This window comes from Tenrec ecaudatus, chromosome 2 (assembly GCF_050624435.1).
Source record: "Tenrec ecaudatus isolate mTenEca1 chromosome 2, mTenEca1.hap1, whole genome shotgun sequence".
NCBI lineage: Eukaryota > Metazoa > Chordata > Mammalia > Afrosoricida > Tenrecidae > Tenrec > Tenrec ecaudatus.
The window spans coordinates 69,000,503-69,025,493 of record NC_134531.1 but is presented as its reverse complement, the minus strand read 5'-3'; the positions used below and the strand labels follow the sequence as shown (position 1 = coordinate 69,025,493).

General features: G+C 41.2%; 1 protein-coding gene, 1 non-coding gene and 1 pseudogene across 3 annotated transcripts in view; 1 reads left to right on the top strand and 2 right to left on the bottom strand.

The window, feature by feature from the left end:
* The window catches only part of FCHO2 (FCH and mu domain containing endocytic adaptor 2), a 141,425-nt gene that overhangs the window by 108,516 nt on the left and 7,918 nt on the right, over positions 1 to 24,991 (bottom strand). For both annotated transcript variants that reach the window (XM_075541160.1, XM_075541159.1), the window contains exon 2: positions 2,604 to 2,695. In XM_075541160.1, the coding sequence (XP_075397275.1) occupies positions 2,604 to 2,695 (92 nt within the window). The remainder of the gene's footprint in view (positions 1 to 2,603; positions 2,696 to 24,991) is intronic.
* LOC142440836 (activator of basal transcription 1 pseudogene) lies at positions 19,377 to 20,133 on the top strand (annotated as a pseudogene).
* On the bottom strand, positions 24,676 to 24,749 carry TRNAK-CUU (transfer RNA lysine (anticodon CUU)). Its single transcript has one exon. It is a non-coding gene; the product is annotated as a tRNA-Lys (tRNA).

Below are 24,991 nucleotides of genomic sequence, written 5' to 3'. Positions count from 1 at the left end.
CGTTATAATCAATAAAAAGATGTTAAGTTCAAAAAACAGTCTCTTCACATTGTTTCAGCATGTTTATTTAATGACACATTTAAAGAACTAACAATAAAATCATTATCCATTGCTTATAAGAAAGTAAAAATGGTACGAGTTATGGAGAACAGCATGGTAATTCCTAAAAAAAATTAAAACCAGAATAACCATTTGATCCAGCAATTCCACTCCTAAGTATACACTCAAAGAACTTAAAAGTAGTGATATAAACAAACATATGTACAATGATCATTCTAACTCTATTCACAAAAGTTAAAAGTTAGAAATAATCCTAATGTCCACATACAAAGGAATGGCTAGACAATGCAATACTACTCTACCGTAAATGAAAAGGAAGTCCTGAGATATGCCACAACGTGAATAAATCTGAAAGGCACTACACTGAGTGAAATAAGTCAATCACAAGAAGAAAATACTGTACATATGATCTCACGTAAATAAAACAGGCAAATGGAGACCAAAGCTTTATTCGTGGTTATCAAGAGTGGCAAGAGAAGGGGCTGGAGTGACTTTCTGTTTATAGTGATGTGAAATTTGGCATTGATCAAAGGTATTAGTGGCACATCATGACTACAGTAGTTGAGATCACTGAGCTTGACGCCTGAAAAAGATCATATTGGCAAATGTTTATATATGTGTGTGCAAATGTTTTTTTACAAAACGACTCAAAAGAGGGGTTGCTGATACTGCTTAAGTACAACCTAACAACTCAGAGGATTTGTTCTCTTGGACCACAACTTTAGAGTTATGATTTTGTGGAGCAATCCAGTCAATTGGCCTAAAGTTATTTTTGGTGTTTCTGTTCTACCTCATCTGTTGAATGTAGAATTGGAGGTCTAAAATGTAAACCCCCACCTAATTCACAAACAAATCATTTTGTTTTGTTTTAAACATTTTATTGAGGGTTTTTATAGCTCTTGTAACAATCCATACATCAATTGTATCAAGCACATATGTACATATGTTGCCATCATTATTTTCTAGAAATCCCTTTTCTTTTCTTTTTTTATTAAATACTTTTATTGGGGGTTCTTACATCTCTTATCACAACCCATACATTCATCCAGTATGTCAAGCACATTTGCACATATGCTGCCATCATCATTTTCAAAGCATTCTCTTCCCACTGGAACCCCTGATATTAGCTCCCCATTTCTTCCCCCACCCTCCCTCCCTCATGAACCCTTAATAAGTTATAGATTATTATTTTCATATATTACATCTTCCTCCATCACCCCTCACCCACTTTTCTGTTGTTCATCCCCCTGGGAGGGGGTTCTAGACTGATCCTTGTGATCAATTCCCTCTTTGTCTCCCCACCTTCCCCTAATCCTCCTGGTATCTCAACCTCACTGTTGACCCTGAGAGGTCTATCTTGGATTCCCTGTGTTTCGGGCTCTTATCTGTAGCAGTATGTATGTTCTGGTCTAATCCAATTTGTAAGGTACAATTGGGGCCATGATAGTGGGGGTAAGGAAGCACCAAAGAACTAGAGGAAAGTTATGTGTTTCTTCGCTGCTATACTGCCCCTGACTGGCTCATCTCTTCCCTGTGACCCACTCTGTGAGGGGATGTCCACTTGTCTACAGATGGGCATTGGGACTCTACTCCATGCCCGTGCCCCCCTACACCATTCACATCGGGTATGATTTTGTTGTGGGTCTTAGATGCCTAATACCTGATCCCATCGACATCTCATAATCACACAGGCTAGTGTGCTTCTTCCATGTGGGCTTTCTAATAGTCTTAAGAAAATGTGGATATAATTAGATACATTCTTCATTGCCAAGACACAAAAGAGAAAATTCTGTAACTCCAGAACAAGAGAAGAACAAATCTCATTTCACAAAAAAGAGGCAGAACAGGAACATGATCTGATTAAAAGCATGCCCCTACTGGAATGGTTTGCTAACAACTACAAAAATTTTGGAGCTACATTGGAAATTGTCACACATAAGTCACAAGAAGGATCCCAGTTTATGAAAGGATTTGGTGGAGTTGGAGGTATCCAGGGAATGGAATACCAAGGAGGAGACGATGAATTTTTTGACCTTGATGACTACTAGGTAATTGACATGGGTCCAGCAAACCGTGCCTCACCCTTCAACATCCAACCCAAGGAGTATAGCCATGGTGGAATCCACACAAATCCCTGCCTGATGATTGAAACCTTCTCAGAAGTTAACTCCATGAACACTGGATATTGAAACGAAAACCGAAACACAACCAGGCTCAACTTCGGTTTGTCATGGTGTCAGCACAGCAGGCTACAACTAAGTTCCTAAAGGTCACTATGGACTAATTTTAAAAAGAATCCCAGTTTTACTTTTACTTGATGGTGAAAATTGGCTGCTCTTGTATTTTATGGAAAAAAAACAAATGATTTTTGAACCTTCATACATAGAAGCAAAAATACTTTAACTGCTGTAAGTCTTCAAAAGTTAATAGAAGCGACACCATAACAATAAATAAGTCATTTTAAAATAGTTGGCTTAGCTACTTTAATGCAAATTCAATTAAAATGTTTCTCAATCGTGTAACTTAAATAAATATACGCATACCTTTCTCTTACAAAATCTGCCAGCTCTTTGGTTGATATGTGTCCATGCTTCATATTGTGATAGAGGACATCAAAGCCACTGTTTTTTTCCCCCTAAAATTTAAAAAGATTTAGTTAAAAAAAAAGATCAAAGTGATTGAAAACACAGTGTTCATTAACTCATATGCAATTCTAATGCTCATGTGAGCTGTTGATCCTTAATTTAACCATTAATGTTAAATTAATGATCCTGTTCATTGTATTACTTTAAACTTCATCAAAGCAATACTATGTTTGATAAAAGTTTACAATTTTACTACATACTTCTCTGAGATACTGTGGGTTTAGTTCCAGACCACCAAACGAAAATGACTGTCACAAGAAAGCAAGTCACATATGGTTTTTCATTTCCCAGCACAAGTATGCCGTAATTTTAAGTATGCAACAGCATTTTGAAAAAGTTGAAAATATTTTAATAATTACCAAAAAGTGCCACAGAAACATGAAGCGAGCAAATGCTCCTGGGAAAATGGTGAACAGAGAGATTTGACACAAGGTTGTCACAAACCATCCATTTGTGAAAATGCAATTATCAGAGCAGCACAATCACATGAAACATAATGAAGTGAGTCTGTCTATGCACACATTCACATACATGCACACTGGGCACGCTGCTGTGCTCACTACTGTTGTTGTTAGGTACCCACTCAGAGAGGCCCTATGTAAAATAAATCAAAACTGCCACCCTTACAATTGTTCTTAGAGCTGAGTCCATGTTTGCAGCCTCTGTGTCAATCAATCTATGTCATTGAGGGCTTTCCTCTTTTTCACGGCACCTCCATTTTAGCAAGTATGATGTCCTTTTCCAGGGAATGATCTCTCCTGATAACGTGTCCCAAGTACTGAATACCTTCATCCTTGCCTCTAGGAGCATTGTGGCTGTTCTTTTTCTGAGACAGATCTGTTTGTCCTTTTGGCAGTCATGGCACTTCCAATACTCTTCTCCAGCACCATCGTTCGACTATTACCACTTACTGTTGCTAGGTTCCATCAAGTGGGTTCTGACTCATAAGGACCCTACAGTTCAACAGAACCAAATACTACCCAGTCCTGTGCTGTCTTCACATGTATACATATGGGTAAGCAAACATGAGGGTATAATTCATAAAATTAAATCTAAAATTTTAAGGAATGTCAAACAATACAATTTTTAAAATATAAGCATGAGCTTTTGTAATGCATTACCAAATCCCATTTCAATTCCTTTAACAAGCATTGAGATTACTAATTATTTAACTCAGTTGTTGTTAGATGCTATGGAATTGGTTCCGACTCACAGCAACCTATGGACAACACAATAAAACACCGCCTGGTCCTGTACCATCCTCACAATTGTTCTTCTGTCTGGGTCCCTTTTTGCAACCACTGTGTCAATCTTCTTGTTGAGGGTTTTCTTCTTTTTCACTACCCCCCACCCCCACCCCCACTTATGTTAACTGAGAGTTGGAGCTTAAGAAAATGAAAAAATTCCTGACTTCTGAATTAAGGCAGCATATAATTAAACATACAAACACTGGATACCAGAAAAACCTTTAACCACTAGTCTATGTCTTGTAGCAAAGGTAAAAACCTGAGTAGTGAAAAACAGGATAAAATTTTAAGAAACACGGAGACACAGTGTGGGAATTGCGCCCGACTTCATCCCACCACACGGAGGCAAAGCACTGGGGGAGTGCAGCGGAACAGCAAGGGAATGGAGTGGCAAGGTCCCCAGGGAATGCTGAAAGTGGACTTTGGGGCCAGGGCGTGGTGCCCCAAGAGACTGGACTGGAAAACGCTCCTAAGGGCCAGCAAACGATCCCTGAACTAACTACAAGCTTTTCTCTTGTGAAAAAAAAAAATTTAAAAACAGGAATGTATTGAACAGAATTAGCCTTTTAACTAATGAAAAAGTAATAGAATCAGAACACTGCAATCCTAGAGAAAATTCACTGCCATTTAATCCAATAAGCACTAGGTTAGCATGATATAACAAAGAAAACTTTAAGAATATTAATGTTAGAAGTTAAATAAAAATAAACAAAGTGAGCTTAATTCCTTTTACGTAAAATCAGCTATTATCTTTAGTGGAAAAAATATTATAAAGAACTGAATATATGTACTGCAAATAAAAGAAATACTGGAAGCAAGTGTTATGTAAGCTGAAACCTACTTCTTTCACCACTGATAGAAAACAGGAAACATATTAAGGTAACTTTCAGCTAATACATGATCCTTAATAAATCTGTCATACAATACAGCAAGTAATAAGTTTTCCATACATATAGCATATTAAAATGTCATATTTGTAATGAAATAATACAAATAATATCCTTTGCATTTTAAGCATCCAGTTTCAATTATTGAAAAACTCTTTTAAAAGTCTCTTGTGAATCCAAATATTTTCACTGGGCTTCTACTCTATTTCATATTTAAGATGACAATAAAAAAGTGCCATATAATTTTTTTTATCCTGAGTTTCCCAAGTAAATTTTTGCCAACTGAGATTAAGAATATTCTTTGAAATAACTATTACCACTAATTGGCTAACACACTTGACTGCTAACCAAGGGTTGGAGGTTTGAGTACAGCCTGAGTGTGCTGAAGAAATCTCTGTGAGTCTACTTCCAAAGAATCTGCCATTAAAAGGATTGAAAACCAGAAATAAAATCATCAGCATACAGACAACTGATCTTTGATAAGGGTCCCAAAAATATCAAATGGGAAGCAGATGCCCTCTTCAATTCATGGTGCTGGAAAAAATGGATACATAGCTGCAGAAAAGTGAAGCCAGACCTTTACCTCACTCCGTGAACAAGAATAAACTCAAGGTGGATCACAGACCTTGAGGTAAAACCCCAAACTACGAAGGCCATCAGTGAGGGAATTAAGACAAACCTGAGGACCTTGGCACAGGGATTGCACAGGCTGTCGGAAATCGGGAAGGACACCAACACAGAGGAGGCACAAATTGACCAATGGGACATACTAAAAATAAAACACTTATGTACATCGAAAGAATTAACCAAGAGAGACTACAGAATGGGAAAACATCTTTAGCAATGACACATCAGACAAAGGCCTTATTACTAAAATCTACAATACACTACAACAACAAAAAAACCAATTGTCCACTCAGGAGGTGGGCAAAGGACCTGAGCAGAAGTTTCTCAGGGGCAGAAATCCAAATGGCCCATAAATATATGAGAAATGTTCCAGATCTCTAGCCATAAGAGAGATTCAAATTAAAACAAGTAGAAGATACCACCTAACACCCTCAAAGATAGTCCAATTCAAGAAATCAGAAAGTAACAATTGTGAGAGGGGATGCGGAGAGATAGGAACTCTTGTCCACTACTGGTGGACCTGTAGGTATGTACAACCATTATGGAAATCGATTTGGCGATATCTAAAACAGTTGGAAATTGAGCTACCTTATGATCCAGCAATCTCCCTACTGGGCATATACCCAGAAGAGACAAAAAACAAACCACGGCCAGACATCTGTGCTCCAATGTTCATTGAGGCACAGATCACAATTGTAAGGAGTTGGAAACAGCCCAGATTCCCAGCAAGAGACAAATGGATTAAAAAACTGTGTTACATACATACAATGGAGTATTATGCATCCCTAAAAAGCAATGATGAATGCATGAAGCGCATGGCCGCATGGGAAGAACTGGAGAAAATTATGCTAAGTGAAGTAAGCCAAGCACAAAAGGACAAGTACTACATGAGTCCACTGAGGTAAGCTAAAAAAAAAAATTCAAAAGGGGCATAGGGAAGAAGATGCTGTACACATAAGTCCCAGGGGTGAGGCCCAGGTAATATAGCAGGGATATATTTGGGATACATATGGTAGCCCATTAAAAGGGAGGATGGAAAAAGGTATGGGTAGCCGGGGGAACAGGGCACTAACCCACACAGGGGGAGGGTGTTGATAGTGTTTCCACAGGGAAAGAGAGACAAGACTTCAACTCGGAGCTCCAAGACAAGAACTCAACACACTGACATTTAGCAGGGAACTGATAGAGAGGCCTGAGGGGCCGGCGCCATTACCGACTAAGTGGACAGCACCACCCTCCCACCAAGAAGAATTCACTTCAGAGGACAGCACTGACGCTACAGCTCAAGAAGAGGGGAAGAGGGACTGGTCTGGTCAGAGCACACAGGAGCCAAGGAGGGAGCATAGGGGGAAAAAAAAAAAGAAAAGAGTGATGCACATCTTGGCTCACCAAGCCCTGGGGACAATGTTCCTGCTCAGAAAAGCAATGCACAGAGATGATCACAGGGCTGGCCCCACCATGGGACACAGTGTTCCTCATTGACCCATAGCACCATTGGGGACAACACTAGAGACACACAGCGGGAATTGTGCCCGCCATGAGCTCACCACGCCAAAGCCAGCCTCTAGGGGCATGCAGCAGAGCAGCGGGGGAAGCAGAGCAATGAAATCCCCAGGGATAGAGGCAGTGCCAGGGCATGGCACCCCATCAAACTTGACTGGAAAGCACCCATGGAAGGAAACAAACAGACCCTGAACTATTCATGCTTTTATGTGTGTATGTATATGTGTATGTGTGTTGTTGTTGTAGCTATTGTTTTACTTTCTACTGTTGCTTCATGGTACTCAGTCTTGTGATAGTACATAGCATGTCTACCTGGAAGGGATAGGCGGAATAAACAAGCCAGAAGAGAGAACAATGGGATGACAGTTCCGGGGGGACATTGGGGAAGGGGAAGTGGGGAAAGGAAGAGGGTGTTAACAAGCCCAGGGACAAGGAAATAACAAGTGATCCAAAATCAGTCTCAAGAAGGGTGTGGGAGGTCTGGCAGGGCTGGATCAAGGGCAATGTAACGGAGAGGAATTTCTAAAACCCAAATGAAGGCAAAACATGATAGTGGGACAAGAGGAAAGTACAAAGAAACAGAGGAAAGAACTAGGAGGCAAAGGGTAGTCCTAGAGATTTAAACAGACATATAAAGATGTAAATATATTTATATAGGACGAGAAGGAAATAGATCTATGTACATATATTTATAGGTTGAGTATTAAGAAAACAGATGGAGAGTGGGCCCCTGCTCAAGTACTCCCTCAACACAAGAACACTTTGTTCTAACAATTCGGCTGTCTGAGATGCTTACCTGCCTGGCACGATCACTGATGACAATGGCTGCACAGGCAAATGTGCTGAAGAAAGCTGATGGTGCCCGGCTACCAAAAGATATAGCACCTGAAGTGGCTGTCGACAATGGGTGCACAAGCAAATGTGGTGAAGAAAGCTGATAATGCCCAGCTACCAAAAGATACAGCACCTGAAGTCTTAAAGTCCCACATGGAAGAAGCACACAGGCCTGTCCTGACTCAATCGCTGAGGACAAAGTGGGGGCATAAGCAAAAGTTGTGAACAAAGCTGATGGTGCCCGGCTATCAAATGATATAGCGTCAGGGGTCTTAAAGGCTTGAAGACAATCAGGTGGCCATCTAGCTAAGAAACAACAAAGCCCACACGGAAGAAGCACACCAGCCTACCCCGACATGAACGCTGAAGACAAAGAGGGTGCATACGCAAATACTGTGAAGAAAGCTGATGGTATCCAGTTGTCAAAATATATAGAATCTGGGGGTCCCACAGGCTGGAAGATAAACAAAGGGCCATCTAACTGAGAAGCAACAAAGCCCACATAGAAAATGCACACCAGCCTCTGGGATGACAAGGCGTTGAAGGGATCAGTATCAGGCCAAAAAAAAAAAAAAATCATAGCATTGTGAATGAGGGGGAATGCAGAGTGGATACCCAGTGCCCATCTGAGGGAAATTGGACATCCCCTTGTAGAAGGGCTGTGGGGAGGTGACGAGCCAGTCAGTGCAGTGTAGCAACAATGAAACATACAATTTTCCTCTAGTTCTTAAATGCTTCCTCGACCCCACTATCATGATCCCAATTCTACCTTACATAACCAGCTGGACCGGAAGATGTACACTGGCACAGATAGGACCTGGAAATACAGGGAATCCAGGAGAGATGAACCCCTCAGGAACAGTGGTGAGAGTGGTGATATCGGGAGGGTGGAGAGAGGGTGAGGGAAAAAGGGGGAACAGATGACAAGTTCTACATATAACCTCCTTCCTCGAGGACGGACAGCAGAGAACTGGGTGAGGGAGACGTCGGATGGTGTAAGATATGATAAAATAATAATTATTTATAAATTATCAAGGGTTCAGGGGCAGCAGGGAGGGAGGGGGAAAATGAACTGATACCAAGGGCTCAAGTAGAAATCAGGTGTTTTGAGAATAATGATGGCACTATACATACGAATGTGTTGGACACAAATGATGTATGTACCGATTGTGAAAAGAGTTGTTCAAGCCCCTAATAAAATGATTTTTTTAAAAAAAGACTCTGCCATTGAGAATCTTAAGGAGTGTAAAGGTTACCATGAGCCAGAATCAAAGTCAACTGGTGTTTTTTGGTTGTTTTTAACAGCAAGCAAAAATAACATCATGCATATCAGTAAATAAGATATAGACAAAAATAATGAGTCTCAATTACTCCCACTAAGCCCATTACTTCCCATTACTTCAGTAGTACAGAAACTACACATCTACCTGTGTGGACTCTCCACCGATATGGTTGTAAATGCTGAAATAAGCAAGCAAACAAACAAAATTCTGAAATCTAAACCAGAAAATCTCAATTCTGAAGCTCTCAAGTCCCACATTCTCACCTGACATTTCCGGGTTCTCATTTCCCACACATCAGGTTGCCTGGGTTCCCACCATAAATCAGGCATATTTAAAGGGGAAATTAGAAAAGAGTGGAGAGTAAACAGCTATTACAACCAGGCACATATATCTTCTAGACTACTGGGAGAAATAATATTTACCAGGCGTACCAGAGAAACATTATTTTTAAAAATAAGACAAGACCGTGGGGTCATCATATACTTGAGGCAGCAAGACCCTGACAGTCTCACTGCTACTTCTGGAAACACTAAGCAATCAAGAAATGGGTAAATGACAGTCAATCCTGTGCTCTAATTAAGAGGTTTTTTTCTAAACGTTTCATTAGGGGCTCATACAACTCTTATCACAATCCATATATACATCAATTGTGTAAAGCACATCTATACATTAAGTGCCCTCATCATTTTCAAAGCATTTGATTAATTAAGAGTTCTTGAAGGAGAAACTTATTTAAGAAATCTGAAATGCAAACAGTTAAGCTACCACTTAGGAATTTCCCAATAGATGAGGTGTGTTCATTTACTGTCTAAGTCATGTAACAATACTAATGATAATACACTTTAGCAAACCCAACTGGCTACTCCAGCTCTACAAGTCTGCACTTGTCGAGAAAAAGGAGGCATCTTCGGATAAGGTAGAACTGTCCTTCAGGGGTTTCCGGGGTTGTAATCTTTTTTTTTGGGGGGGGGGGTGGCGGGGTCACCATAATCTATAGAGAAGCCAACTGTACCCGTTTCTCTCCTGGAACAGCTGGTGGACTTGTCAAAAATCAATAACAGTTAAACATAGAACCCTGCATGACTGCACCTCCACTGTCACCTCTTCCTATTTGGCGATGCATCCATTGAATGAGGTCAAAATATACAATGAGTCTGACTCTAGGCATTACTTTCTTAAGACAATTTCACAAACCTAAATTAACACAAATATTTACTGATGATAAACTTTTTCTTTGGCACAAACTAAGCAAAATGTTTAATTCTAATGACAAAAAGTTCTTTATTATATGTGTATGTGTGCAGAACACTCTTTAAAAGCCTTCAAAGTCAAGGGCTAACAAAGAGCCAACAAACACAACTTCTATTGTCACCATAACAAAAACTTCCAGAGTCATAACACTTACTTAACTTTCTGGGCCTCAATTTAAGTCTTAAAAAGATGTCTGACAAATGGGTGCAAAAGCAAATGTGGCAAAGAAAGCAGATGGTGCCCAGCTATCAAAAGATATAGCGGTCTGGGGTCTTAAAGGCTTGAAAGTAAACAAGCGACCATCTAGCTCAGAAGCAATAACGCCCACAAGGAAAAAGCACACCAGCCTGTGCAATCATGAGGTGTTGAAGGGATCATGTATCAGGCATCATCAGAACAAAACATCTTACCATAGTGAACGAGGAGGGGAGTGCAGAGTGGAGACCCAAAGCCCATTTGTAGGCCACTGGAGATCCCCTTGCAGAGGGATCTGGGGAGGAGACAAACCAGACAGGGTGCAACCTAGCAACGATGAACTAGCTTTCCTCTAGTTCCTAAATGCTTCCTTCCCCACCCACCCCCACCCCCGCCACCCACTATCAAGATCCCAACTCTACCTTGCAAGTCTGGCTAGACCACAGGATGTACACTGGTGCACACAGGAACCAGAAACACAGGAAATCCAGGGCGGATGATCCCTTCAGGAGCAGTAGTGTGAGTGGCAATACTGGGAACGTAGAGGGAGGGTGAGTTGGAAAGGGAGAACAAGGATCTACATGTGACCTCCTCCCTGGGGGATGGACAACAGAAAGTGGGTGAAGGGAGATGTTGGACAGGTCAAGATATGACGAAATAATAATTTATAAATTATCAAGGGTTCATGAGGAAGGGGGGAGCGGGGAGGGAAAGGGAAAAATGAGGACCTGATGTAAGGGACTTAAGTAGAGAGCAAATGTTTTGAGAATGATGAGGGCAATGAATGTACAAATGTGCTTTACACAATTGATGTATGTATGGATTGTGAAAAGAGTTGTATGAGCCCCTAATAAAACGATTAAAAAACAGTGCTAGCAAAAAAAAGATGTCTGGGAGTATAAAGTTTCATTCTTCCTACACAGAAATGTACAGTACAAGTTTAATTCTGACTGTGAAAGATGGCTCTGGGATACTTGTTTCAAAAAGGGAACGAGTCAGCTGGAAGAGAAGTTCAGGTAAACAAGTACGACACATCCTGTTCAGTACTTTCCTCTCTGTACTGGTCTGAGGGGGAAACCTTATTATTCTTCACATTTAAAAGAATCTCTCTCTTTTAACATTTGTAGTGCCTTCAGTGAACATTTACATAAGAAACTAGCTTTCCAATCAGTACTTCACACACAAATTGTCCTGTGACATTGGCTCCCACAATTTGTCAGCATTCTCAGCATTTCCGCACTTGGTACCCAATTTCCATCTGTTCAGTTTCCCTGTCTCTCCTTACTTGGTCATCTTTGGGTTGGGCAGATGTTGCCCTTTTGGTCTCTTATAGTTTACTCTTCTACAGAGTACATTCTTCGCAGGTGGTAGTGTTTGTTTTCCTAGTCATGCCCATTATGTGGTTGGAAGGTGGCTCTGGGAGTGTCTTCAGTGTCAAGCTAGAAGGCTGTCTCATCAGGGCAATTTTCTGGGAGGTTCTTCTAACTGTTAGACCGGTAGGTCTGGTCTTCTTCGTTTATTTTTTGAATTTTATTGTACATTCTTTACCTTTATTATGGCCTTGGTCATAGCGTTTAATAATGGTGGCTGGACATAACTAGTGAGTCTGGCTCAGATTAGAGGAGGCTGTGAGGGTCATGTGAGCCATTAGTTCTATGGATGAGTTGCTTCCTTGAGTCTTCATTTTCTTCCTCCTTCTTAGCTGCAAGGCGCCCTGGTGGCATAGCGGTTACTTGTTGAGCAAGATTAGCACTTCAAAACCACCAGAGGCTCCCCAGACAAAAGAGGGACCTTCCTACTCCCATAAAAAGTTCCAGTCACAGAAATCCAAGGGGCAGTTCTATCCTGTGCTATAGGGTTGCTATGAGTTAGAACCAACTTGACAGCAGTGGGTTTGGGTTGTGGGTTTTGTCTTGGCTGCAGGGTAAAAAAACCAAATTCACTGCCATCGAGTCAGTGCCAACCATAGAGACTGATAGGTTGGAAGGGCAATATTGGGAGGGGGTAGGCATAACATTTTACTGTGTTTAAGTGTAAGTTTACACAGTAAATTAGTCTCCCATTAATAATTCAAAGACAAATTGTTCCATGACATTGGTTACAATCTCTGCAATGTGTCAGGGCTCTCATTTCTACACTGAGTTCTCCATTTCCATTTTTCTAGAGTTCCCTGACCTTTCCTGCCTCCTCACCTTTAGTTTTAAAATAAATGTTAACCTTTTAGTCTTGTATACTTGATTTTTTTTTTCCACATAAATTGCCAGGCCTTTCTGAAGTTCCTTTGGTTGAACTCAAACTTCCTATCTATTGGTTAGCAGCTGAGCCCCAAGAACTCCATAAATAAGACATGTGAATGATTAGCAGTAATTAAGCCTTGATGGCCTCCTTTTGAGGTACTCAAAACACTTTCATTCTGGATCCACTGTAAGAGTGGGAGCCTTGGTGGCAGTGTAATGGCAACAAGGTGGGCGGCTAACCGTGAGGCCAGCAGTTCAAATGCACCATCTGCTCTGGGAAAGCGAAGGCTTTCTCCTCCCGTAGACTTACAGTCTTGGAAACCCCTAGGGGCAGTTCTAACCTGTCCCATAGGGTGGTCTTGAGTTGCAATCAAGTCCACAGTAGTGAGAGACACACACACATGAATTAGGTAAGCATCTGGGTGGCATTAAAGAGTCCTGGTGGCCTGTTGGCTAAGCACTTCACTGCCAACTGAAAAGGTGGTGGTTCAAACCCACTAGCCTCTCTGGAGGAGAAAGCTATCACAGTCCACTTATGTAAAAAGGTACACCCTTATAACTGCTATGAGCAATTCTACTTTGCCCTACCAGCTCACTGTGTCAGAATCAACTCAGTGGCAATGAGTTGGGTTGGGTGACACAAACTGTTAAAGCTTAAGCCTTGGTGTTCCAAACCCAACAAGCAGAAATTCAGAAGACATGCTTCTGAAAGGTCACAACCTGGAAAACCCTATTAAGCGGTTCTCTTCTGCACAAATGAGGTCTCTGTGAGTCAAAATAAACTCCATGGTAACCAACAGCATCTAAATTACAATGCACAAACCACTTAATGTGCTCTTTCACAGACTGCCCACCAACTAAGTATCAAGGGACTAAGAGGGATGACAGTATTTTAACTATATGCACATATTTCACATACTTGTGTACAAGGGGGTTACTAAAAAGTTCTTGGGAAAATCCCATTATCTTTTCATTCGATTTCCCATGTATTTCTTGGAGTCCAATCGGTCTATGGAAAAGTACAGAAGGATATGGAACACTGGAGCTCAATTCTAGAATGACTGTTCTAGGGGAGAAAGGTCCCCATATTAAAGTATTTTTATAGAGACCTCTTTATTTTAGTCGTAAACAGAACAAAAATAAATCCAGATGAGAGAGATCATCAGCATGTAGGCATAATGGTATCCAAAGGATTCATGGCCACATGACATGACTAATACAGAACATGGAAAACAAAGGTAATTTGTCACAAAATCATGATTGGTGGCTGATAACTTTATCACTGCCACAGGCAGGACTAAGGAAGCAGGAAGTGGGCCATCACTGGGACAGGACACTACTGCAGATTAGAAAAACTTAGAAAGATTGGTTCTGGGGCCTTCCAAACCTTGAGGTACGATTCATAACTATGAAGCCCTCGTACCCCAATTTCCATTAAGCGCATGCCTGGTCCTGCACCATCTTCATAATCATTGTTATATTTGAGACAACTATTGCAACCACTTTGTGACTCCATCTTGCTCAAGGTCTTCCTCTTTTCTGCTGATCTTCTACCAAGCATGACATCCTTTCCCAAGTACTAACCTCTCAGGATAACAAAGTACATGAATCAAAGTCTCACCATCATCGCTTTTAGGAAGCATCTTAGGAAGTACGTCTTTCAAGACAGAGTTGTTTTTTCTCTGAATAAAACTAAACAGATTTGTTTATTATTTAAAGGTCCATGATACTTTCAAAATTCTTTACTGTGTTAGTCTGGGTTAACTAGAGAAACAAATTCATAGACACTCATGAGTGTATACGAAATAGCTTTATATAAAAGAGCAATTGTATATTGAGAGACCAGCCCAGCCCAGCCCAGATCAAGTCCATAAGTCCTGTATTAGCCCATATGCCAATACCAATCTATAAAGTCCTCTTCAGACTTGCGAAACACATGCAATGACACCGAATGCAGGAAGATCACAGGCCAGTAGGTGGGAACTCTTGTGGATCCAGTGGCATTGTAAGCATCTGAGCACTGGTAGGGGTCTCCACGTGGATCCTCCAGTTAAAGGTACTAGCATAGCTCCATGTGTCTTGTCAGCTACAATGTCTCCCAGGGAGTGAGCCTGTGTCCTACCTCCAGTAAGCTATTTATCTCCTTAGCACCTCTAAGTGTGATCATCAAACTGCGACCTGAATGACAGGTTAAACTCCATCCATTCACTCTTAATCCTCTCTGGCAACAGATTATATAACTACCACATACACCAACACCACAATGCAAATGTATCAATTCTTCTTGCATCTTCCATACTAATTATTCAATTTTTACAAGCACATGAGGCAACTCAAAGTACCGTGGCTTGAGTCAGGTGCACATTAGTCTTCAAAGTAACACCTTTGTTCTTCAATACTTTGAAGAGGTCTTCTGCAGAGGAACCTTGGTGGCATAGTGCGTTACTTACTGGGCTGTAGAACCCCAGCAGCTCTGCAGGACAAAGAAGCAGCTTTCTTCTCCCTTGAAGATTTACAATCTCTGAAACCCACAGGGACAGTTCTAATCTAGCCAATAGGGTTGCTGTGAGTTGGAATTGACTTGATGGGAATGAGCTGGATGTACAGCAGGTTTTCCCAAAGAAAATGTGTTGACTGATTTCTTGACTATTGCTTCCATGAGCATTGATTGTAGAATCAAGAAAAATTGTATCCTTGACAGCTTCAATCTTTTCTCTGTTTATCAAAATGTTACTTATTGGTCCCATTATGAGGACTTTGGCTTTCTTTACACTGAGTTGCATTCATACTGGCATCTTCTATCTTTGATTTTCATGAGCAAGTGCTTCAATTTCTTCTCTCAGTAAGCAAGGTTGTGTGCACAGCACAGCACAGCACAGGGTGTGAGCATGCCTTCCTCTAATCCTGATGCCTCATCGTTCTTCAGATAGTCAAGGCATACAGATGGAATAAATATGATGAAACCACACAGCCCTGATGCACAGACCTTTGGGTTAGCTAGGGAAGGCATAATCCTCTTTCATGCACTCTCTGCCTACAGACAAAGCTTTTTGCATTGCTGGTTAATAGTCAGGATAAGCTCCATGGAGACTAAATTTATGTCATGATTCAAACAGAGTTAAAGCTCTCACGGTAAACCATAGCCTTCTGAAAAGCAAGTGACTAGGATTTAAAGTCTAATACAAAACCTATCTAACTGCATCACTAGCCTGAAAACATACTGGAAATTCTCAGGAAGGAAAAGGGGAAATTCATGAAACAAAAACCTTAATTCATTATCATTTGCCACTCCTTTTCTGTCAGTTTGTCGTACTATGGTAGCTGTGTGTTGCTGTGATGCTGAAAGCTAAGTCACTGATACTTCAAATACAAGCAGGGTTCCCCAAAGTGAATGGATCTGAGCAGAGCTTCCAGACTAAAAACAGACTGGGAAAAGGGATAGGCTGTCCACTTCTGAGGAATTAGACACTGAAACCCCTTAAAATAGCAGCAGAATATTTTGAGTTTCTGATATCCACATGAATAGTAGCAGAACTTTATCTGAGATAGTGCCAGATTAAACCCCTCAAGCTGGAAGGCTGAAAATATAACTGAGGAAGAGCTGCCTTCTCAAAGTACAGTTAAGCATAATGATATAAATAGAGTAAAGCATTCAGGAGTAAAGCCCTTGGGACCTTCATTTGCTGATGGGTACAACTCAAAATAAGAATAGCTTCAAAGAACTCTTCAAAATTAAAACCCATAATGTACAAAGTATGAATCAGGAAAACTGGAAGTCATCAGAAATTAAATGGAAGGCATAAAAATCAATATTCGAAGTGTTACTGAGCTGAAAGGGACTGTAATGGTATTGGCCATTCTGAATCAGAAAATCATATGGCTTCCTATACAGGGAATGACACCATCAAGAGAAATGGTGCTGCATTCATCATCGAAAAGGACATTTCAAGATCTAGCCAGAAGTACAATCTGTGTGTGCTAGGATCATATTTATCTCTATGCAAGGAATTCCAATCAATACAACTATTATTCAAATTTATGCACCAACCACTAAAACTAGTGATGGAGAAACTGAATAATTCTGCCAACATCTTCACTCTGAAATTGATCTAACAAGCAATCAAGATGCACTGGCAACTTTAATGTAAAAGTTGGAAACAAAGAGGAACAAACAATAGTTGGAAAATATAATCTTGGTGATAGAAACAAAGTTGAAGGTCACATAGTAGGGCCAGCCACAATCCCAGCTATGTGGACCCCTTCGCCAGAAGAATGCACTAGAGGACAGCACTAAAGATACAGCTCAGGGAGAGGGGCATGTCTGCTCAGAACACATGGGAGCAAACTAAGAGGGAAGGAGAGAGAGGGAGTGGACCACATCCTGTCCCAACAAATTCCAAGGACGACGTTCCTGCTCAGAGCAGCCAATGCAGAAAGAGGACTATAGGGCCAGCCCCCCTACAAGACATGCTGTCCCCTCACTGAGCCATAGCACTACAGGGACAACACTGGGGATACACTAGAGAATTGTGTCTGACAGCCCCCCACATACTGGAGCAAAACATAAAGGGAGTACAACAGAGCAGCAAGGGGGTGCAAAGCAATAAAGTCCCTGAGGAATCCCAAAAATTGACTTAGAGGACAGGATTTGGCACCTCATCAGACTCGATTGGAAAACAATCATAAAGGTCAACAGACAGACCTGGAACTATTTATAGACTCCCCCACTCCGGCCCCCATGTCTATCTACCATATAGACTCATGTATAGCTGTTTTTCAACAAATTTTTTATGCAGTTTTTGTGGGCAGTTGATATTTGGGTCGGCTTATACTCGAGTATATATGGTATATAAGATAAGCAGGATAAACAATCACAAAAAGAAAACAATGGGACTGATGATTGGTAGGGGGGACATGGAAGAGGGGGAGGTCAGGGAAAGGAAGTAGGGAGCCAACAAACCCAGGGACAAGGGAAAAACAAGTGATCTAAAACTGATGGAGAGGAAGGCTTAGAATGTCTGATGGAGTTTGATCAAATGCAATGTAACCGAAAGGAATTACTAAATGCAGGAAGGTCGAACATGATAGTGAGACAAGAGTAAAGTAAAAGGAAATAGAGGAAAGAACTAGGAGGCAAAGAACATTTACAGAGGTATAAATACAGAGAAGTACATATGTAAATATATTTCTATATAATGATAAGGACATAAATCTATGTACATATATATAAATACCTTAAATAATAAGGTAGCAGACGGACATTGGGCCTCTACTCAAGTACTCTCCCAATGCAAGAACACTTTGTTCTAATAACCTTGCATTCTGTGATGCTCACCTTTGCAACACAATCGCTGAAAACAAAATGGGTGCATAAGCAAATGTAGTGAAGAAAGCTGATGGTGCCCGGCCATTACAAAATATAGTATTTGGGGTCTTAAAAACTTGCAGATTAACAAGAGACCACCAAGCTGGGAAGTAACAAAGCCCATATGGAAGAAACACACCAGACTGCGTGATCATGAGGTGTCGACAGGATCAGGTATCAGAAGATGTAAAACAATCAATCATATGGATGCAAAAGGGGATGGAGGAGGGGTATAGTAGAGACCTAAAGCACATCGTAGACAACTGGACATCGCCACACAGAAGTCACAAGGAAGGGACAAACCAGCCAGGGTTAGCACCAACAAAACATACAATATTCTTCTAGTTCTTTAATGCTTCCTCCCCCCACTATCATGACCCCAGATCTACCTCGCAAATCCGGCTAGATCAGAGCATGTGCACAGGTACAGATAAGAGCTCTTGACACACGGAATCCAGGACGGATAAACACCTCAGGAACAATAATGGAAATAGTAATACCATGAGGGTTGGGGAACAGTGGGGAGAAAAGGGAAAGCGATCACAATGATTGAAGTATAATCACCACCCCATCCCCCACCAAGGGTGACAAAAACAGAAACATGGGTGAAAGGAGACAGCATATGGAAGTAATAATCATTTATAATTTATCAAGGGTTCATGAAGGTAGGAGGGGGAGGGAGGGAGGAAATAAATGAGCTGATACCAAGGACTCAAGTAGAAAGAAAATGTTTTGAAAAGGATGATGGCAACATATGTACAAATGTGTTTGACACAATGGATGTATGGATTGTTCTAAGAGCCCCACATTTTTAAAAAATAAAATAAAATCACATAGTAAAATTTTCCAAGACTAACAACTTCATCATTGCAGACATCTTTTTTCGGTAACAAAAATAGTGACTATACAGGTGAACTCCAGATGGAATACACAGAAATCAAACTGGCTACATCTGTGGGAAGCGATGATGGAGAAGCTCAGTATCAGCAGCTAAACCAGGCCAGGGCTGACTGTGGGGCAGACCATCAATTGCCCGTGTGTAATTTCTGAATGAAGCTGAAGAAAATTAAAACAAGTCCACGAAAACCAAATAGGACCTTGAGCCTAGCCCATCTGAATTTCAAGAACCGCACAAGAACAACAGACCTGATGAGCTGTGAGAGGACATCAAGAACATCAATCATGAGGAAAGCGAGGTAGGTCATTAAAAAGACAAGAACCAGGCTTTACGTGTCCGTGGGCATGGAGGTAGAAGACTCGGAGAAAGAAGCCGTGGAACAAAAGCCAATGGTGCCGGGCGACCAAATATCAGGGCAGGAGGAAGAACGGAAGGCGCCAGAAGAGCAGGAGGAACTCAGCGACAAAAAAACGGATAGTGCCGGGAATTGTGTACCTGGGCCATCTCCCCCGCGCTTCTGGCCCCTGCACATAAACAACCTTCTCAACGCCTATGGAGGCTTTAAGAAGAAAAAGGCAACGGCCTCCGGAGGAAAAAAAGGGGTCCAAGTACAGCAAAGACTACACTGAGGGCTGGGTGGAGTTCCGGGACAGAAGTGTGGCCAGGCGCGTGGCACCCAGTCTGCACAACACACCTATGGGCGCCCGAAGGCACAGCCCCTTCCGCTGTGACTTACGGAACTTCAAGAACCTGCACCGTTTCACGTGGTCCCATCTCAGCAAACACCTAGCCTTTGACCGGCAGGTGCGCCGCTTGAGGGCCTGGGTCGCCCAGGTCAAGCGTGAAACAGACTTTTATCTTCCAAGTGTGGAGCGAGGGAAGTGCTTCCTTGTTGCTGATCTGGGTCCAGGCTGCCCCCAACAGCCCCTGGACTTTTCTTTGCCCAGCACCCCGCCGAGCAAGAGCTGAGGGCCTGGAAGGCAGCCCGGCCAAGGGGTCGAGAACCAAGCACACTCCAACCAAGGGCTCCTTGCTAGGATCTTTGGAGTGCCACAGCCCGCAGATGGCACAGAAGGACCCTCTGTGGCCAAGGACTCATGAGGGGCAGTGAAGCCCCTCCTTTCTGGTTCTGCCTCCTTCGTACTTCATATCACAAACTTGACACTGGCAGGCATCTTACTCTTTCTTGGACCAGGAGTCTCTGGTGAAGGCTTAAAATGAAAGCTGTGTGAATCTCCCTGCCCTTATTGATACTGTAGGTACCAGCCAGCTCGGTCTTACTGACTTCTGGTTGGCTACCCTCTAATGGGGCCCCCAACCCCCAAATCTCACTTCCTGTACCCAGGGATGGGCTGTCCTTCCAACCAGATGGATAGTGGCCCCTTCCCAAGGCATTATGTCCTAATCCCCAAGCACAGGTGAGAGCAGCATCTTTTTATTTAGAAAAAGCAAACCAGCACAGGTTATTAGGGTATACCACCTTCTAAATGTATATGTAGAAAAAAGAAGAAAAATAATTATGTTATACATACAAAAAAAAAGAGACAAACAAACCAAGATGAATGCTAGAACACTTTGGTCTAACAACCTGGCATTCTGTGATGCTAGCCCTCCCGGCACAATCACTGAAGACAAAATGGGTGCACAAACAAATGTGGTAAAGAAAGCTGATGGTTCCCAGCTATGAAAAGATATAGTGCCTGGGGTCTTAAAGGCTTGAAGTTAAACAAGTGGCCTTCTATCAGAGAAGCAACAAGCCCACATGGAAGAAGCACACCTGCCTGTGCAACCATGAGGTGTCGATGGGATTGGGTAACAGGCATCAGAAAACCCAAAACAAACATTTTGTTGAGAACAAGGGGGGTCAGAGCAAAGACCCAAAATCCATCTACAGACAATGGAACACCCTCTCAAAGAAGGGTCACAGGAAGGGATGAGTCAACCAGGGCACAGCATAGCACCCATGAAACAATATTCCTTTGGTTCCTTGAGGCTTCCTCAACCCCTACTATCATGACCCCAGTATGCCTTTCACTGCAGGATAGACCAGAACATGTATACAGTACAATAAGAACTCAGAACACATGGAATCCAGGTCAGATAAACCCCTCAGATACAGATTTGGAAGTAGCAATGCCAGGAGGGTAGGGGGAAGATGGGAAAAGAGAGAAGGAAGGAGGAACCCATCACAATGATTGACACATAACCACTACCCCACCCCAGGGGGTCAAACAACAGAAACCATGAGGGAACAGACAGTGGTCAGTGTAAGATATGAAAATAATAATTTATCAAGGGGTCACGAGGTTGGAAAGGGGGTCGGGAGAGAAAAAAGAGCTGATAGCAAGGGCTCAAATAGAAAGTAAATGTTTAGAAAATAATCATGGCAACATATGTACAAATATGCTTGATACAATTGATGTATGGATTGTTATAAAAGCTGTAAGAGCCCTCAATAAAATGATCTTTAAAATAAGAAATAATAATTAAATAATCCTACTATTAAAAAAAACATTAAGTCCAGAATCAGGACCCTTTAAAAGAACACACATTACCGAGTATTTACTATTTTCTCTTGTTGCTCGAGTAAATGTGACATGACCACTGTTAACAGTTTGATGCATTCTCAGTCCATATTCTTTTGCATGTCCGATAGAAACAGGTTGTACTTTACATTAACTTATAAGGGTCTCAGGTCACTGAAAATGTCCTGGTATTTTCTACTCTAATACACAGACTTCACTATAAGTGAGTCATCTATAAAACATCAAATAAAAGTACTTAAGTAAATCATTGAACCTATTATTTAAAAAATAAAATCTCTGGTTCATTTTCTTTTTTGGGGGGTTCATTTTCTAACATAACTTCATACTTAAAATATAAATACAAAATACAACGGAATGTATTGGTACTTGGAAAAAATGTTATGAAATTCCTACTCTAATAAAAGTGAAGCTATTAACAGATTTGTGTTTTTAAGAGGCATGGAAATTAACAGCAAGAAAGCAGAGAGAAATAAACCCCATAAATTTTAATCAATGGTTTGAAACTCCTCATTCAATGAATCTTTAAGAACATTAAGTTAAACACTAAAATTATAATCAAATTATGAATAACAATGCTGATCACCGAGTTTCTTCCTCTCCTTCCTTCCCTATCTTCCCTGCCTCTTTCCCCCAAAAAGGTCAAGAGGAGCTGTCATGCCAACAGTACATAATATGCCTAATTTTCCCTCAAATGCAACTGATCAACTACATAACTGAATATTTTCACTTCCTACCCTGTCTACATTTTTCTTTCACTCTAGTTCTGGCACAATAACCTGGGACAAGTGATTACAAAATGTTCCATTAGTATGTGTTTGATAGTCTCACTTCATACTGTCTTCTCTTTAAAAACACCATCAAACATTTATGTAATTCTGAATATTCCTTTTCTTTGAAAAAGAGTCCCTCTCCAGTGGAAACTACAAACATACTTTGCATTAGAATTCCATAGATAATACAATTACAGTTCTGTCATGTTTGCTTTGGAAACTGCAAGAGAAAAAAAATTTAAAAGCACCAGCAGTTTTCCATAGGCAAATAGGAGTACAAGCAGAAGTTACCACCTCTTCTATCCTATGCTATATTTATACTTTGGGATCTTCAGACTGAACAACTGGCAAGATATTGTTAGAGCAAAAAATTGTGATTAAAAGATGTGGAAAGAGCAGTGCTCAGAAGTCAGCACTATTTGACACAAGTACAGAAGTCACTCGAATACATTTGTTAGGTGACTGGCAGAAAGAAAGTTTATTTAAAACAACAAAGTTCGGGGTGTGGAGGGGGTAGCGGGGAGGGAGGGGAAAAAAAGAGGACCTGATGCAGAGGGCTTAAGTGGAGAGCAAATGCTTTGAGAGTGATTAGGGCAAGGAATGTACAGATGTGCTTTATACAATTGATGTATGTATATGTGGGGATTGTGATAAGAGTTATATGAGCCCCTAATAAAATGTTTTTAAAAAATTCCCATTCTTAAGATCAAAAACTCCAAACGCTCTGCTGTCAAATGGATTTCCTACTGACAGCGACCTTATAGGGCAGAGTAGAACTGCCCTTTTGGGTTTCCGAAAGCTTCTTCTCTGTCCCACTCTCCAAATACCCCTCCTTAATATTCACAATGACAACTCAGTTCTTTTATTTGTTTTTTTTTAATTTAATTGTTTATTAGGGGCTCATATAATTCTTATCCCAATCCATTCTTTTAGTTTCTATAAACTAATCCTTAAATATCTCTAAATATATATTATATAGGCTTAAAATAGCAAAAGATGATACAATAATCATTGCTCTAATGTTATGCCTTTCATTTTTTTCTGAATATTGTCTTTATTTTCAAAAGGCAAAAATACAAATTGGCAAGAAGTTCACACTGGTACATGCTTCTCTACGCCTCAAAAATAAAAAGCCCTAACTCCCACTGAGTCAATTCAGACTCCTAAGGACCCTCAAGGCCAGGGTGGAACCTCCTCAGTGGGTTTTCAAGACTGTAAATCTTATGGAAGTGGGAAGCCTCCTCATGCTCCCAAGAGAAGTCAGTGGTTTCTAAACTGCTGACCTTGGGATTAGAAGCCCAACAAGTAACCCCCATGCCACCAGAGCTCATCTTTGCAGGCCTTATAATTAATACGGTAAGATTAATCTAAATGTCCAATGGGGAAGTGGCTGAAAAAAAAAATCAATGCCTAGCCATCATGAAAACCTATGTAGTCGCCAAGAATATTTTCACAGAATCATTAGTAAAGTACATGATAGTACAATCACTGGAAAATACCAAGATACGTAACTATAAAATGCTATATTTGAAAAGAAAATCTTTAAAAGGAAGCAAGTTAAAGGTAATTTTTATTTCCTGCTGAATTCTTGTGTCTTTCTTTCAACTGACAAAAAAAAAAAAAAACTCACTCTTCTTGTGGGGGGAGGTCAGATGCTTACAGACATCCTCCCTGAAGACACAGTCACCAGACCAAGGAATGGGCCTGCTCCCTGCTGCTAGGAACAATGGACAGGCCTGCAGTCATCTATTTGGTTCCCGTAGGTGGGGGTTACACCCTACTGATAATGGTTCCTATGGAGATCCAAAGAACAGGTCAAAGCTAAACTGCCATCCTAAATCTAGGACTGGCCCATCTTGTACATGTATACCCCCAATCCCTCCTCTTCCTACTGCGTGTATGTTCCTAGACCACCCCCTCTCACTGCTGTATAACATAGTGCAACCCCTTACTGTGACATATGTCTTTATCTGTAATAAGTGGGCTTGCACTCCCCCAAAGGTATATAAGCCTGGGTTAGCAATAGATGTCTCGCTCGCTGGTTGCCCCTCACTCTTGCTCGGCTACTACTCTCCTCTCCCATCCTCGCTCCCTTGTTCCCTTGCCCTCCTTTCCCTTCCCCTTCTCTCCACGTTGACCATCAAGCGGGGCTGAGGTGAGCGTGCTACCATGAAATGTGTCTGACTCCATTATTGCAATATCTCTTCTCTCTCTCATGTTCTCTGTGACTTCAATATAATATTTATGTATTTCAACCATGCAATTGTGCTTTCTGAACCCGTGATTATTGGTGGGGGGCTGGCACACCCAACTCATACCGCAAATGGTGCCCAACATGGGGCACGAACCCATGACCCTGAGATTAAGAGTCTCATTGCTCTACCGACTGAGCGAGCCATGCCAATTTACATTTATTTTAGTAGATCAAATGGCTACTAAATTTCTTCCAATTCCAACATTCATTCATTTTTTTTTCATACCTGAAAACCAAACTTATATTCTCATTCCTTTATAAGATTCTATGGTAACATATGTCTACATGGATTTCTTAGGATGCTTCAGTTAACCGTTCTAGAATTACACAACCAGGATGGATAATCTCATGAGACACCCCATGACTTAAAAAAAACTCCTTACAAACAG